Genomic DNA, 17,635 nt, shown 5'->3' on the forward strand with positions numbered 1-17,635 from the left:
CATGAAAATCACCAGAAAATAACCAAAACTGGAGTTATGAGGTTTTCATCCAACAGCGATAAATGCGTGTGAGTGTGACTGGGTGTGGTGTGTGTGTGTGGTGTGTGTTTTGCTGCTGCTACTTCCTTGATGCCACTTGCTGAAACCTAGCTGACAGACAGAAACAGACACACTGAAGCAAGAAACACTGACAGCAGCATCAGTAAAGGATAATATAGTTAGTGTAGTTTTCAGTTCTCTCATCCCTCAAGATGTCTACAGATATTTATGCCAGACCAGACTTCACTACGAAGGTGAGATATAACAGAGGAGACCAAGAGGAGAGAGGAGAGAGGGAGGAGAGGATGGTGGAGATCTACGAGAGCGCAGACACTTTGAGAGACCAGCAGCCTGATCTGACACAGGAAGGAGGTACATCTGAAATCATTACAACTGAATATTGTAAAATGAAGGCTTGTGAATGTGTGTTACAATTAAATAATGAGCAAAGGATGCTTGATCAATTTCACATTTGTACAATTAGATATTATCTAACTTCTACACCAGTCTTTTAAAACTTTGGGCGTTTCCTTAGTGTTACTTCTCACATAGTAAAGGTGCGATCTCAACTAGTTTGTTTTCTTTTGTTCGAACCGTAGTGGAAAAGTTAACATTGTTGCATTTTTGAATTTGCTTCGTTTATGTTCACACTGCCCAATTACAAGAGAACCAGAGCTTGTAAAGAAAAGTCACATGGACTCACAAGTTGCTTCTTTATTAGACAGAGTTTTGGTAATCTTTCAGTTTGCCAGGTTAGAGACTTTTGCAGTGGTGGGGTTAAAACAAATCTGATTCCAGTCCGTACAACTTTAGCAAAGCATGAAGGACTTCTCTGTGCTCTCTAAGTTTGCCCTTGTTTCATCAATCCATAAAGAATCGGATCGATAAGAAGAATCGAACATGGCACCAGAATCAGTAAAAATCCTAACGATACCCAGCCGTAGGAATAAACGCTCCAGAGTTCAAATAAATTCAGAACATGCTTGGTGTGAATGTGAATGTGATCTATGTGTACTTTGCCTCTGCAGGATCACACACTCAAACGTATCTTCCGGCCGTCCAGAGAAGCAGAAACCCTTTCAGAGCTGCTGCAGTGAGTCTGGGCCTGCTGGGCCTTCTGCTGGTGACTGGGATCATCGTCCTGTCCATCTACTGTGAGGGTCTCATTTTTATTAAATAACGTCATATCTCAAGTCACTCTAAGGTATGAACAATAGGTGTCTTCAAAGTCTTCTTTATCGGCTTTTTATTATATATTTGGTTATAGTCTTGGCCATAGTATCTTATTTTTAAGTTATGCCATGTATCGCTTCAACCAATCACTTACTGTCTGAGATCAATCCCGGTCTTAACTTGTCTTGTTCACCGGCCTTTTTTTTTTGATGTACATTAATTACAGTTTAAAGCTGTAAAAGGCAACTTCACACTTTGGCAGCCCCAAGTGGCCAAAATCACTGAATTTCTGAAAGGTTTGAAGGACTTTACCCAGAAATTATAATGTGACGTAGAAATGTGACGTAGAAATGGTGAAAAAAATATTTTGGCAGTAGATTTAACCATCGTTGGTGAGTCCAGCTTAGTGTGGACAGAGCTCTTGCTGCTGTATTTCGCTCAATCTGCTACCTGAAATAATTTTCGGCCAACAGGGCAAATATAAGCTGATAAGATGGGTGTATTTTTATATAACAATCTTGCCTTGTGCAGCTTTAACTGCTGATTGTAAGGGTAGCCATTTTAATGTTATTTCATAGAAGTAGCAATCACTTAGTCCCTGTGCCACTGGGCATCTTTTTTAGCTAGTAGCTCTAAGCAGGTGATTGTAGGAAATGCCTCGGAGGAAGAACCTGCAGAGTTCAGTCAGCAGTATGTCTCAGAGCTATTTTTATTGTATTTTTGAAATCAATGGGAGTATATGGCTTCTGGAAGTTCGGACAAACCCTTATTTTGCCAAACCCAACATCGGCAAACGTCTCAGTCAAAGCCCCCAGCTCCGCCCAACCTCTCTCACCCCTCCCCTCCCCGGGAGCTACGGTGGCCTGAAACTGACAAAGTATGAACTGGTGTTTTCATGACAGACTCCACCTAGACAAGTAGCGTTAGCCTACAGTTCAGAAATGTCAAGTGAAGAGGCAGCATATCCCATTGCAAACTGTTATAAATGTTCAGAACATCCCACAGAGTTACAGACATATTATACAGCACGTCAAGTAAAAGATGGAATCAATACAATGCTATGCTATCTGTAGGGTTGCCAGATTTATATCTTGGGAAAACCGGACATTGTGGGTATGCACATTCATTCGCGTCCATGTGCACGTGCGCGGATGTGCATGTATAGAGCACATCCGCTCACTTGTCACTTTGGATTAGTGGAATTACCCCTGCTCTAGCCATGAGCCTATAGCGATTTGTTAAAGCAACAGACACCATGACAGGGAAATATCAGCAGGGCTACAGTTATTATACAGAATGATTTTGACCAGACATTTAAATGTCCGGTCGACCCTTCTGACCGAACACGGACAATGCATCTGAAAACCGGACAGTCTGGTCGAAAACAGGGCATCTGGCAACCCTAGCTATCAGCTAACCCAGAGGTCTAACAGCTTAACGTTACAGCTCCACTACCAGCATCACTTAGCGTTGCCATCAGCGTTGCGCCAATGTGACGTTCTCCCTGCTCCACAGAGCACGTTGAATTTTGAATGAATACACCAGAAAACAATCAATTCAATTTTATTTCAATGTGGGAGAGCGCGTGCGTCAGCTATCGAGAATTGGATCCGGCAATTTTTTAGCTTGGACGCAGCCATCGGACGCAACGCGAGCAGTGGAGCGTCTTTCGGTGCTGGTAAAGGAATCACTCCTTCGATGGCTGATGGCCGATGGCTGTAGTGGAGCAGGGCCGTAAGCTGTAGCTAACGCTAACTATACCCAATCCCCTTTAGCCACTTACTAGCAACAGGTTGTGAGCATATTGCTTGACAGATACTTGAGCTAATGTTTGCTTTGTTGCATCAACAAGAAACGTTCGCTAGCTAGCCTTTGAAATGCTGCAGCAGTGTTCACTCAGGTTTTGGAGCGGCTTTGTGTTTAGCCTTTCTGGCTTTAGAACGAGGCTTTTTCGGCTTTGTTGCAGTTTGTGTCCTGCACAAACTAAACAAAATTCAGCTGTTGCTGAATGGAATTTAATGGCAGTCACCTCTTTGATTATGCATAAAGAACTTTGCAGACACTCTGCTGCTCTGTGCCTTTGTGGTTAGTTTTGCTTTTCCTGTTGCTGTTTTTGTGTGGGCGAGATACAGAATGATGTAGGCTATGAGGGTCAGGCCCGGGCCCGTTTCTTTTTTTGTGTGTGCTTAGGACTTGAAATCAATAGGCATACCAATCAAAGAAACTACTAATTTAAGAAAAAAAATACAATTTGATTATAAAACAAAGTTAAGATAGAAAAACGTTTTAGCCTATCAAATACACACACAGTCTGCCTGGTGCGCACACACACACACACGCCCTACTGTTGCTTCCAAGCAAGCACTGGCCTCATGGACTAACGTTACTGTTCTGTTCTTGAGAAAATGGACTCTAGCCATGTTCTTTGGTGAAGCTTTTGATCGCACACAGCTGTTGCGCGTATCTATTATTTTACCTATGGGTAAGTCAACACAGTTATCCAGTTTTGCTTATTGTTCTATAAACAACTCACGTTGTACTGTGAGGAACATTAATGTACCATAGAAGAGTACTTACGTCCCTTTTAATGAGCGTAGATGTACTGTTGCCAAATAGAAGCTTCTCAGCAGCTCTCCGTGGATAACTTCATCTCCAACATATATTTAAGTGACATTGATTCATGTATCCTCTACTTTCTTAACTGACACGGTGATAAATGACTACAACAGGCAAACTATTATTTATATACATTTATATGGCTAAAATACGGAACAGACGGACGCGTAGTAGTCCGTCAAAAATAGAAGTCATGCGTATCTCCAGAGTTGCGGCTCTGATCCTGTTACAAAGCTCAACCTTTTTCTGATAAATGTTTGAACTGACACATTTAATACTGGTAATGCTTTGGAAGTGTTTTGTATGGTGTTTTGTATGGTGTTGATTTAATAAGCTATTTGAAATTGATCAAACACATTAGGTTTTTATGTAAAAAAAAAAGAAAAAAAAAAAAAATCGGGCTTGGGTTGGGCTCGGGCCTGAATGTCTAGGGCCCGGGCCGGGCTAAGGCCTAAATTTGAGGCCCGTGCAGGGCTCTACTGTGAACTGCTACATTCTTCTGGTGGCAGTGGAGAGGCAAAACAAAGCAGAGCGGAAGGCAAAAACCCACAATGATCTGTTCACATTCAATTCTGGAAGAATGGGACTACTTTTGATATGATTGCAACTGCAATGATTGTGGCCTTATGAGATCATGCTAGGAGCTGTTTTTAATGTATTTTATAAAACAACAGGAGCCTGCAGCAGAACAGACAGTATGACTAAGAAGTATGACTGTTCAGAATTTTGTTAATTTCTGAGGCACAAATCTTTGCAATGGCATTGGCTGCTAGAATGTAAACAATTTAAAAATGTCATTACAAAGTGACAATAATATAATTTGGATGGAGAGCTTGATGGTCAAAAGTCTCATTAGTGATTACTACAGTAGAATAACATGGAGCTAATATCACCATTCATTTTTCTGACCCACCATACGGATTGTCACATTTTTGTATTGAATTGTTGATGTTGTTGACATGTTTTTTTTTCTTTTTCATGGTTGTCATCAGATATTTCAGTCACTGTGGATAGACACAATTTGGTGCTGGAAAGAGACCAACTCAACATCAGTCGTAACGATTTGCTGACCAGTCACCACAATCTGACTCAAGAGAGAAACCAGTTGCTAACCAGTCACCACAATCTGACTCAAGAGAGAAACCAGTTGCTGACTGAAGTAAACCAGCTGAAGAGTAAAATTGAAGGTGAGATAAGATTTAACAGAGCTGTAGACTTGAGACTTGAGACTCGGACTCGCGTGGGACTTGAGTCACACGACTTGTGACTCGACTTACTTGCGACTTGACTGCTTTAAGACTTGACGTGACTCGAGACTTGAAAGCAAAGACTTGATCAGATTTTAAACCGGTAAAACCCCGCAGCAATTGCTTATTCAAAAACAGGCTTTTAAATGCTTCCCTTTATTGCTTTGCGCTCGGTTCCGCCTTTAGCTTTTGTGTTGGAGTAGCCTAACCTTGATAACTGGCCTTTGCGCTGCCAAACTGGTATGGATGGGGATAGCTGGTGGCTGACTGTTAAGGAATAAAAAAAATAAATACATCACTTTGGCATAAATGTTTCCATATAGGCCTAAATGTTGTCTAACAGCCTTAAAGCATAAACATGCCGCCAAGCCTCCAGCCAGCTCTCCAGCTGCACCGGGATGCACCTCTTCCACTCCAGATCTTGGTACCGGGTCTGGAGACTACTCTAATTATTATTAGAAAATTATTACTGACAAAAAGTAAAAATGTGGCCTTTGCCCTTCTAATAATTCTAAAAGATGGAAACTTACGCTACAAATTAATTTTTAAAACAATTGAGTCTACCTTTGGGCACTCTGAATCGTCTGCCAGAGGGCAGAAGCTCATACTCCGAGTGGAGGACATGAGATGGGTCAGCCAGTATTCTATAAGCACCTCTGAGCACAGACTGTTCATATATTTACAAGGGACTGGTGTTCTTTCTTCCCTATAATCTTCATGGCAGTCTGTACCAGGCGGGTGAGCTTAGATTTTAGGTGAACAGAGAGGTTGCCATACGACGCCTGTATCCCGTACCTAATCAGGATCTCCAGGACAGCTTGGTAGAACAGGGACATAACTTTCTGGTTAACCCCATACAACCTGAGCCTTCTTAAAAAGTGTAACCTCTGCTGTAGTTTAGAGCACAGACTGTCAACATGGGCTTGCCAAGTAAACATATTATCAATGTGGACACCAAGAAACTTGTAGGAGCACACCTGATTAATAGGAGTATCGTGGATAACCACTGACCTGTGGTCCCCCAGTGCTCTAGGGCCAAACACCATCTCTTCAGTTTTCTTAACATTTAAAATGAGGTGATTGGCATCAAACCAATCCACAAACTTGTCTATCTCAGAGTGATAGGATGATGTATTGTCGTCTCTATCCAGTAAGCTGAGAATAGCAGTGTCATCAGAAAATTTGAATATATAGTATGCAAGTGTTTGCTCACACACTCATTTGTGTACAATGTAAATAATACTGGGGAGCTCACACAACCCTGGGGAGAACCTGGGCTGATGGCTTTGAGGTGAGAGAGGATGTTGTTAACCTTTACATGCTGGGTGCCATTTGTCAGAAAGGAGAAATACCATTTAATAATAAAAGGGTTGACATTCATCTGTTTCATTTTCGGAATGAATAAATAAGGCTGAAGGGTATTAAAAGCCGAACTAAAATCAATAGAAAGCAGTCGATCATCAGCTTTGGTGTTTTCCATATGTTTAAGAATCAAATGGATGATACTGATAATGGAGTCATTACATTCATTTGCAATAGGAAATAGGATCAGATTATGTCTGCTAAATCCTATAAGGCCGACGCACAGTATCCTGGCCCTCGGCCAAATTCATACGCCACGTCAACATTCATTCAGTTTGTTTGTGATACGGGACATTCACTATCAAAACCACATACTGTATGTCATCAATCACCAAGCTGGCCAATCATACCTCAGTCGGCATCTTTATTGTTTACCTGTGTTGTAACTACCTTGCCTGGGTCCAGACCTTTGAATCCTCCCACTCCACCGAGTTCACTGACTGGTCTGGCATCGTGACATGAAACAGCGGTTTCTCTCGGTTGAAAAATGATCGGTCCAATGAGCGCCGGGGGGGACTAACGATTAGCCAATCAGCGCCACGGGCGGGACTAACGCCGTTGTCATGCGTTGTCAAGCTGTGTGCCGGAACCAAGGAGGAGTAATAACAACAATGGTGACCGCTGTAGACAAGGTAGACACTGCTATCGAGGCTGTTCTAAATCGATTAAAAGTACCAATTACTTTGAAATCCGAACAGCACTCTGCTTTGAAGGCATTTATTCAAAGGGGACATGTTTTTTTTCGCATCAGTGTCGACTTAAAATGACGTTAGATTCAGGCGGATACGTTGGTCTCTAGTGATTGGTTAGGGAAAATCGAATCCCCCTCCCCCACGGAAATCGGTTAGAGTGGAGGCAATGTCAGACTGAAGATGGAAATGGAGAGTAACGAGTTGACAATTCTGTCTGATATCAGGCAAGTAACTACCTGCATTCATTCAACATTTCAATACACATTCTGAACTCTATAAACTGGACTCTGCATTGTGTTTGATACCTCTGAACCCAGTGAGTGGGCACCAAATTAACCAGCAAAATGAAGGTGTAAAATAAAAGCCCTCAAACTACAAGGGACGGTAGCTGGAAAAATAATCCACACACTCCATCTCTGTACATGGGATCATTGCTATCACGGTGTTATCCATTGTCAAATTTCATGTTCTAGTCAGGTACACAGCAAAGAAAAAGAAATTAAATAAAAAAAGCTTTGAAAGGAAAACTTTTAAAAACATGAGAACTGGTCCCGTGTCATTGTAATGGGCATGGTCAGCATTCACAGGCATGAAAGACTTGCATCTTGACTTGCAATTATGAAAACTTACAGTAAGACTTGACTTGCGACTTGCCCTGAAAGACTTGAGACTTGACTTGGACTTGCACCAAAAGAAGCTCTGGGATTTAAAATATAGAGCAAATACTAAATTCTAATCAATCTGACGTTGAATTAATTGAAATCCGTTACTAAATCAGTTCTTTGACAATAAGGAAAGTGGTGTCCTAAAGGATGGAAGATACTTGGCTGCAGTTGTTACTATAAATCTACTGAGAAGAAAACTTGGACAAACAGCAGATGGTACTGTCAGGGAAGAGGATCAGATCTGGTGGTCATAAACAGTAAAGAGGAACAGGTGAGTGAGATTGTGTTGGTTTGCATGTATATACAGTATGTGTTCGTACATGTACATATGTGTGTGCCTGTGTGTTTATTTGTGTATTTCTATGTGTGTGTTTATATGTATTTGGCTATCGAGTCAGCGACAGCTGATAGCCAAACAGTTCGGACTCATTGTTGCAGCAAGAGGCAACAGAGCTCGCTGCTTCAACTGACAGCAGACTGGAGACAATACTGTCTGTGGGTCCAAGTACTACAGGAAGGAAGAGACAAATTACATATAGGAACAAAATCACCGAACTTATGCTTTAAGAATAGAGAACTGATTGTGGCCTCTTTTGCCAAATTATCAGGAATTTGTCAGTAAGCTGAATCAGGATGGAGCTTCCTGGATTGGTCTGCATTATACAGAGAGACAGACGCGGACATGGGAGTGGGAGTGGGTGGACGGATCACCACTGACACCAACGTGAGATATTTTACATTATTTTTTAGTTTTTTTTCTATCACAATGCCATCAAAGGCACTGTTTATAACTAATAGAATGGATGTGTTAAAGAGTAGGGCAACAAAGAATGTTACATGAATAAAACAAAAAAAAATGGAAGAAATCACTAAAAGAGAACAGAAAAAATCTCAAATGTGAGTCAAAACAAAACAAATCTGACTTAAATCTAACTTAAGCTAAGCGTGATTAACTATCATAAAAATGAAAAGAAAAGCAAACCTCAGAGAGAGATGGGATTACTAAACACATTATCACTCATTAAAGATATATGCCTATTTAATATTTTTTTTAATTATTTTTTACATTTTGAAAAGCTTAATACTTCTGGTTTACTGGACTATAATTTTATTGATACATCTCTTGTCTCGTCAAAAAACTGATGTGTTCTTGACTATAGATTATTTGATATGAGTTTTGATGTGATTTGGTGTGAGATTCAATACATTAATTCAAAATGAAAATAATCAATAGTTTCAGCTCTATTAAAAAGGAGAATATGTTGTTTGTTCTGCAGCAACTGGGCGGCAGGAATGCCTCAAAATACCAATTACAAGCCCTACGCATCATGCTGCGATCAGCAAGGACAGTGGACACAAGCCTGGAAATCTGATTCAAAGTTCTGGATCTGTGAGAAATAGATTTCCTACGTTCTTTGTTGACAGACGGCTGTGTAGTGTTGGGATCTGCTTTTGAATGATTGACAAATGTGACCAAAACCACTTTGCTATGAAACTGTATTTTATGAATCTCAAACTTATCAATTATATGTCCATTCAGTCATTCATTCTGTTTCATGCTGAATCATGTGGTTTGGTAGATTCCTGTGAAAATATTCCACCAAACAATGTCTGACTTAATGTAATGTATTAAATGTATGTAGTGTATTTATTCTGTTGTCTTAAAATGTCTTGATTAAGGTGAACATTTCCAGCTGCACTGAGTGACACTGGGTTTGTTTTGTCGGTTATGTTTCTGTTGTAATGCACGAGACTGGAAATTTGTCAGATGCAAACATTTATTAATCTGTTAATCTGTCAATAACAAACAGTGAGAATTCTTACAGAACAGCAGTAGCTCTGTATTAACGACACTGCGGTGCTTTTTCATAAAAATCAGTGGAAACAGCATTGGAGTGTGCAAAAGCTGTGGCTGCTGTAATTTGAATTTACTAATAAATTTACCGGGGCTGTGATTACCGTGACAAAGACACATTACTGTTGCCTTATTCTCAGCGATAACCCAATTAATTAAGTCTTCCATATTTAACTCCCATCCTGACTGTACAGCCTGTGTGTCAGTTCAGTGGACCGCATACTAGATATGGCAAAACGGCAGAAAAAGACATAATTCTCCCCAGCAGAACTCTGTACTTTAAGAGAAGACGTGTCGGCTCATAATGCAAAACTGTTTGGAAGTAAAACTCAGAGTTAGCGTGACGTTATGGGCTGAGACTTCAGGGTTTCAATTCACTAAAGACATCACTGGTCCGATTTTGACGAAATTTGGAAGGATAATGCATTTTACCGCTGTGTTCTAGCGTTTAAAGGCATTACACTGATTGACCTAATGGGGGCGCTATAATTAACGGTCAAAATGTTTACCTCAAACATGATATCTAAGACACCACTGGTCCGGTTTTGACAAAATTTGGAGGGACGATGCATTTTGGCAGTGAGTTCTGGCATTTAAAGAGCAAAGCGCATATTATAGTTGAATATAATGTAAAGTGCAAATGTAAATAACACGGCGGCGCTTACAGTTAAGTTTTTATACTTCAGCTTTGATTTGATGTGTGTTGTTGGTGTGACTGCAGTCTGCTGTTGACGGACGGCTCCCAACAATAACAACACGTCATGATCAACCAATCAGAGGTGCGCAACCCCACATAGACTCAACGCAAAGTTGAGATTTTTGGGCAGGTACACAACACCTATGCTGGGACAATTTTTATCCCCAAATAAGCATCAAATAGCATCAGTTTACCTGCAGAAACGCTATTTTCATTAAAGTATAAAATGCACTTAACTAAACACCAAAGCCAAATCTGAGTAAAGCCTGATAACTAATGGTATGATACTGAATTGCCATCTGCTATTGGCTGGTCTTTGGTGCCAGGTGATGTCACCACCTGTTGTACTCTGTGGAAGGTGACATCACCTGGCACCAAAGATCAGCCAATAGCAGATGGCCAGTTCAACAGCATGCTTTTTACCATTAGATGTCAGGCTTTACACAGATGTTGGTTTAGAGTTTAGTTCTTCTTTGAAGACATTACACTCGGCCTGATTTGCCAAAATTTCTATCTTTGAAAGGCCAAAACTGCCACACCACCGGTCCGATTATGTGGAAACTTGGAGGGACGATGCATCTCGTTACTGATTGGCTCACGGGGCGCCTGCATCGTTCCCGAGAGACGACATGTTTACTTGTTTACATATGCTTTCTGAATAAATTCCTGGCATTTGTTGCTTCAACTTTGCTCTCCATTATAACAGTAAAAACCGAAAGATCAGATTTAGACGCCCATGCTGAGACCGTCATAGAACTGTCAAACATGAATTACCATGTCAGTCTAAATATATAATAGACTAGAGCTGGTGGGTTTTTTGCGTTGCGATGTGTTTTTATGAATTACTTTACAGAACATCCAAATGATCAAAAATGGGACGGTGGAGCCACAAAAACATAAACTGTAAAATTGACCTGGTAAGACAAATATGTGAATAAATAAAACACTCTACTGTGACGATATCAGCCCATAACGTCACACACACCCTGACTGAGATTATTATGACTCATCCCTTGTATATTTATTCTTCAGTGTTTGTTGTTCTGTTTGTAGTCTTCTTGCCTATAGCCTGTCCTTTGCTGCTGCAATAAACCAATTTTGCCTTAAAGTTGATTTAAGATTTACCTTATTTTATCTTATCATGTCATCAAGCCTGTCCTTGCTGGGAAATAGCATGTTAAGGCACAACTCCTCTCTCTCTCTCTCTTTCTCTCTCTTATAATGCTGCTGATTTAGGAATTGAAGCTTACTGCATTTATTATCAGTCACTCTGGATAGGAGGATGAGCTAAATGCCAAAAATGTTGTGATATATATGTGTGTGTATTATGTATGTATGTGTGTGTGTGTGTGTGTGTATGTGCCTACCACTGGGCCTGGTTCCCCACGATCGCCTCTAGCTCCTCTGATTCCTGGGCCTCCCTGTTGAAAACACACACACACACACACAGAGCAGGGGGTGATTGCAGGTACACAATCAATACATCCAAATTCCCAGCGTCACACTTCTGGTGTGATGTCGCTGTTTTACGGATCAGCAGCTGAACCACAAACACAACGCTGGAAAATAAACTGTGAATCTGATTAACTGAAAAGTGATGGAAAATAAAATAAAACTGCAATGAAGGCACAACAAAGGGAAAAGTAAACCAATTTAAGTAATCAGATGGAAGAGAAGTCAATTAACTGAAGTAACTAAACATTTGATATATAGCGATCTATATATCATGTGTGGCAGGGATCTGTGTGAGTATATGCGTGAATGTGTGGTATACATGTCTATAAGTGTGCATGAAAGAGAGAGAGTGTGTGTGTGTGTGTGTATATAAAGATGTAGTCATTGAAGTCCCACTCGTCTCTGCATGCTTGTTGAACTGTTTGAAAAAACTCCAACACACACATACACACACAACAACAAGCCCACACCAAACAACACAGAATGCACTTCACTGTTTTGTCTGTTCAGTTTTGGGCCCAGCCTGTGTTGTTTGGCATCTAGTTGTGTTCCTTTCCTTCTGTGCTGAGGTACAGTGAAGCACTACAGCAGGATAGATGCAGGATAAAATGCATGAAGCAAGTCTCCTACAGCACTAATGCTGCGTTCACATCACATCAGAAGACGTCTCGTTGCTACAACTTCTGAATTGGGAATTCGCTGGAGCGCCCGCATCCAAGATGGCGGCTGTAAGGTTAATTGTTGCGGCGCTCTTTGATATCGTCAGCGTCGGGTGTAATGTGTTACTTTGTAACGCATTGGAGAACTCAGCATTGGAGAACTCACTTTTGTGGTGACTAGTAACTTAACATGTTAGTTTTTAAATTCTTGTAATCCTTTATCAGTTACTTTTTTAAATACTTTATTTTTCTCTCATATTGTTTTGTTTTTGTTGAAAAAACAAAACTCAATCTAAGAATAGTTGATATAAATGAGATTGGCTTACTGTTTTAAAAACAGAGCAATAGTCTTGCTTTGCATTTTAACAACAATGACATCACACCATGTTCCTACAGCATGATTTTGTGTAAAAGTAAAGCAAAAGTACTCTAACCAGTTACTGTTAATAAAGAGTAACTTTGTAACGTAACTAGTAACTTTTAAGGTAAGTAACAAAGTAAAGTAACTCTGAAAGGCCTCGATGAGTCAAAGAAAACCGACATCAGTGGATTCACTGCCATGTTTTCTGCCTGTGTTCATGCATTTCTGCACTTTGTGACGCCGAGTGGGATACTGGAGCAACAAAAGTTTTAGACACCACTAGGAGGCAGACATGGACGTTTTTTTCCGGAAGCTCGTATTTACGGTGAATCCGGTGCGTTGTGAATGAAGCATAATGCAGGATAGATACAGGATCAAACACATGAAGGGCACTTCTCTAATGACTACCACTGTATGAAAGAGTGTGTGTGTGTGTGTGTGTGTGTGTTTGCAGTATATGAGTGTGTGTTGGCTCACAGGCGGTCCAGCAGGGCCGGCGGGGCCTTTGCTGTCCTGGGTGCAGGTGCAGGCTTTGGGCATGGCCGGACAGTCCGCCTCCTTCCTCTGGACGGATCACAGCACACAAGCAGCACAATGAGGATGATGGGAAAAAAATATAACATGACAGGTGATGAAATGAAGCAGTGAGGGCGGGGGGTGGGGGGTGGGGGGGGGGCTCAGAGAGACTGTCTCGTAACCAAAAGGTCACGTGTTTGATCCCTGTCAAATTTGAATCCCCATCAACAAGACAGTCTGACATCTAATTGTAAAAATCATGCTACTGAAATTGCCATCTGCTATTGGCTGATCTTTGGTACGAGGTGATGTCATCTTCTATAGAGAACTACAGGTGGTGACATCACCTGGCACCAAAGGTCAGCCAATAGCAGATGGAAATGACAGAATATATTACTGCAGTAGTTAACCAGTATTATACTAGCAATTAGAGATGGAACGATATACTATACATCGAAATTCAATATATCACAATACAAAAATGTGACAATACATATCATGTGTCAGGAACATGAATGGTGATATCAGCTCCATGTTATTCTGCTGTAGTAATCACTAATGAGACTCTTGACCATCACAGTTTCACAAGCTCTCCATCCAAATTATATTATTGTCACTTTGTAATGACACTTTTAAATTGTTGTTTACATTCTAGCAGCCAATGGCATCGCTGGAACGATTTGTGTCTCAGAAATAAACAGAATTCTGCACAGTCAGACTTTGTCGTCACTGAACTTTTATTTATTACATCGTATCCTGGTTGTATTGAATCCTGAACCTCAGATCACGTATCGAATCGTATCGAGAGAGAAGCAGATCGTCCATCACTACTTGCATTGCACTAATAGAGCTCTAATAGCAGACTGAGAAGGAGGCAGAATGAACTTTGACCTCACCAGAGCAGGAAGTTCGCAGCACTTGTCTCTGTTGGCCCAGGAGGTGCTGCAGACGATGTCGAAGGACTGCAGCTGAAACTGGAAGGGAAGAAAAACAAACAAATTTTACTTCACAAAGCCCCAAAACACATAAATACACACGTTTGACAGCAGCTTTAACGCCCAGGTCTGGGTGTTTGACCACGGAGAGCAAAAAGCATCACAAGCAAAAAAGACGGCTTCGGTTATCGGGTGAAATATAACAAAAAGAGTGAAAAAAAAGAGTGTTCTTGTGTTTCTAAAAACAAGTACAGATCCTGTCCAGGCCCACGGCGCGTGTGTTGAATTCCACCTGCTGCGGCCCCACTGGTCCGTCGGAAAACGGAAAGAATTATTGATGGATATATTTCTGTCCGTTGGGCTGTCTTGGAATGTCAACATGGTGGGAGAGGCAAGTAGCGAAGGGGCTGAGCCACCGCTTTGTAGGGGTGTAACTAGTGTGTTCCTACCTTGTTCGACTGTGATAGCGGAAGGATCTGAGTCCCCACCCCCAATACAATTAGTGTCAGTACTCATGCGTGCAACTATATTTATACCTATCCTGCTCAATAACGTAGCCAGTATGAATAGCCTACTACAAAATATCGCAAAGTGGGTTTCAGGATTTCTCTCTCACACGGCAGCTACCTGAACAAAATGTGCACTGGCTTACTCCGATTAAGATTTAGCACAAACCCCCCCCCCCCCCCTACTCCAAGGTTAGCCTAAACTCAATAACAAACTGGAAACTTAGTGGACTATTTAGTGAATCAAATTAACCGTTGAGAATTCGGACACTGGTAGAAAATGGCGGGTACACTATATAGTGCACTATTTCTGTAATAGGGAACGGTTTCGAACGCTATCCCTGCCGAACTCCGCGCACTGGACCAAGCAACACCCACAAAATCCGCTTCAATCCCGAACAGCAACTCTGTTCCAAACCGGTTCAGTGCTCAGTCAGCTTCCCCCAAAATCCCCCGGAGACATCGCCGCTCCTGTGGACAACTTCAGCTTCCCGCCAGCACCGCCACCGGGACTCGTAATGTCGGACTGAAAACTGAAATAACGGTTTCCACGGCACGGAAACTAGTAAACCCACAGATAGGCGTAAATTAATAGTCCATATCAAAACGTCTGTCTAAGAATAAACTTTGTTCTTACACAGAACAACGAATCATGTCTTCTCTTGAAACTCACAGTAACGTTACTGACGAAGCCTCTGTTGCTTTCAGTGTATGACAGTTTCCAAAACACTAACCCGCCATTGTTCCACCAGCAAATTATCCACAGCAGCTACGAAGCGAGTACTTTGTCACTTAAACTTGTCCGTAAAAACAACAAATAGTCCACACAACTTCAGCATAGCTTCCAGCTTCGATGTCTCTATTTGAAGGCACTTACTAATTTCACCGCGGCACTCAGAACACGGAGCTTTCTACTCATTCCGCCATTTTCCTCATCTTCTCTTTCTTCAACTTTTTAAAATTCACTTGAACACGTTTTATTACTCACATTCGGTTGAAAATAGTAAATATTGTCCAGTTTCTTCTTCCTCGACATTTTCACAACACAACCTGTCAGCTCCGCGACTCAGATTAAACCGTCTGTGCTTGTCATTTGATGGTGCGTTTGTTTAATGTGTCACGGCTTCCCGGTTGAGTGGAGTTTTCCGTTTTTAAGCACTGTGATTGGCCCGAAGGTCCAAACACCGCCCGGCCGGAAAACTAGGGGCCATCTCACGAAGCGACATCTCACTGAGCGTTACTTGACTGACTGACTGACTGCCTGACTGACTGACTGACTGACTGACTGACTGACTGACTGACTGCCTGACTGACTGACTGACTGACTGCCTGACTGACCTGAATTTGTCCCGTGATGCCCTCCGCTGGGAATAATACAAATAGTGAACTCCTTTTCTTTTGGTTTTGAAATCGTTTTTAAAGGATAAGTCTGGTGTTTTTTAATGCATTTCTTACCATCAACAAATCCTACGAAAATAACAAAATCAGCAATGAATTTGTTTTGCTAACAAGTCTCATCCATGTAGCCGATGCCCAGTAAAGCCTCATGTCCCAGCAGCCATAGAACTCCATTGTATTAAAAAAATCACGATGCACCGGGCCGGCCGACTTTTTCCTCAAACAACTTAATAAGCCGACCGTAAACACGTTTTCCATCTCAGGAAAGTAGTTCCGTAGCACCGAAAATAGTCCCCGGCGTAATGAAGAATTTGTTTCCATTTGAGTTTGATTTGGTAATAACTACAACAGCCTGACTTTTCATGGTAACAGTTACCGATTTTTAAAATTGAAACTGCGTCTTTGTGAGCTGTATTTAAAGGTTTTTAGCTTACAATTGGAGCCAATGACTTCCGGGTTGAAGGCTAAAAAGGGAACGTGGAAAATCGGGAAGTAACGGGAGTAGAGCAAACGCATTGTTGATTTTGTTATTTTCATAGGATTTGTTGATGATAAGAAATGTATTAAAAAACACCAGCGTTATCCTTTAAACCCAATTAGTGATTGGTTCATTTCAGCCAAGCAGCGTGGTTTGTCGAAAACACATTCAAACCGCAGTGATAATATTCTTAAAACACGACTAGATGCTCTTTACTGTCTGCTGTACCAGGGAGCGACTTAGTATTGATTGATTAGTATTGATTTCTCCTGTTTATCCACAAGAGTACACACAGTGGTAGCTGTTGTGCAGGTAGAAAAGTCAGAACACCAGGTATTATCGCTATGGTTAAGTGTTTTACCAGTGATTATGTATACGATATGACTAATGCATCTAGACTAAAAAACATGGAACAGTAGATATATTTACATTACATATATTTAAAAAAAATGTAAATCTTGTGTTTTTGCCCTGTGCTTTCCATTACTGTCTGTCTTCTGTACTACTGTCTGTCTTTCTTATTTGAGTTATTTCTGTAAAGCACTTTGTAAACTTTGCTTTTAGAAAGGTGCTATACAAATAAAAGTTTATTAATATGAAGTTTATTATTAGCTATACTCAAAGTTGCACTCAAAATCTGTCTCATGAAAAAACAGATTAAGTAAAATTCACAATTTTCCCTACTTAATCTGTTTTTTCATGAGAGATTTGCTATCAAATTCATTATTGATACGGTGCTAAAATAATAAAATTGCACAAGGACGTCCAGAGATTTGTCATAATTACAGAGGTCATCAGTGATTTGAATCCCGTGCAAATCTGCCACTGTGGTGTTTTGTGGTGAAGACAGAGGCTGGCTGGTGTTAAAATCGACCGCAGAGGCTTTCGGTGTCAGTGTGGCTTTCTTCAGTTCTCTGTTTCAGTTTGTCTACGTGAGAGCGCTGAATTATGAGCTACGAAATGAGGAAATCAGTCTGGGAC

At 41.1% G+C, this 17,635-nt stretch overlaps 1 protein-coding gene across 1 annotated transcript in view; it reads right to left on the bottom strand.

The window, feature by feature from the left end:
* The window catches only part of col14a1b (collagen, type XIV, alpha 1b), a 208,527-nt gene that overhangs the window by 42,200 nt on the left and 148,692 nt on the right, over positions 1–17,635 (bottom strand). Inside the window, 3 exon segments of the mRNA XM_078290196.1 lie at positions 11,714–11,767; positions 13,299–13,385; positions 14,234–14,311. Of these exon segments, the coding sequence (XP_078146322.1) occupies positions 11,714–11,767; positions 13,299–13,385; positions 14,234–14,311 (219 nt within the window).

The sequence above is a fragment of the Centroberyx gerrardi genome, chromosome 19 (genome assembly GCF_048128805.1).
Source record: "Centroberyx gerrardi isolate f3 chromosome 19, fCenGer3.hap1.cur.20231027, whole genome shotgun sequence".
Lineage (NCBI taxonomy): Eukaryota > Metazoa > Chordata > Actinopteri > Beryciformes > Berycidae > Centroberyx > Centroberyx gerrardi.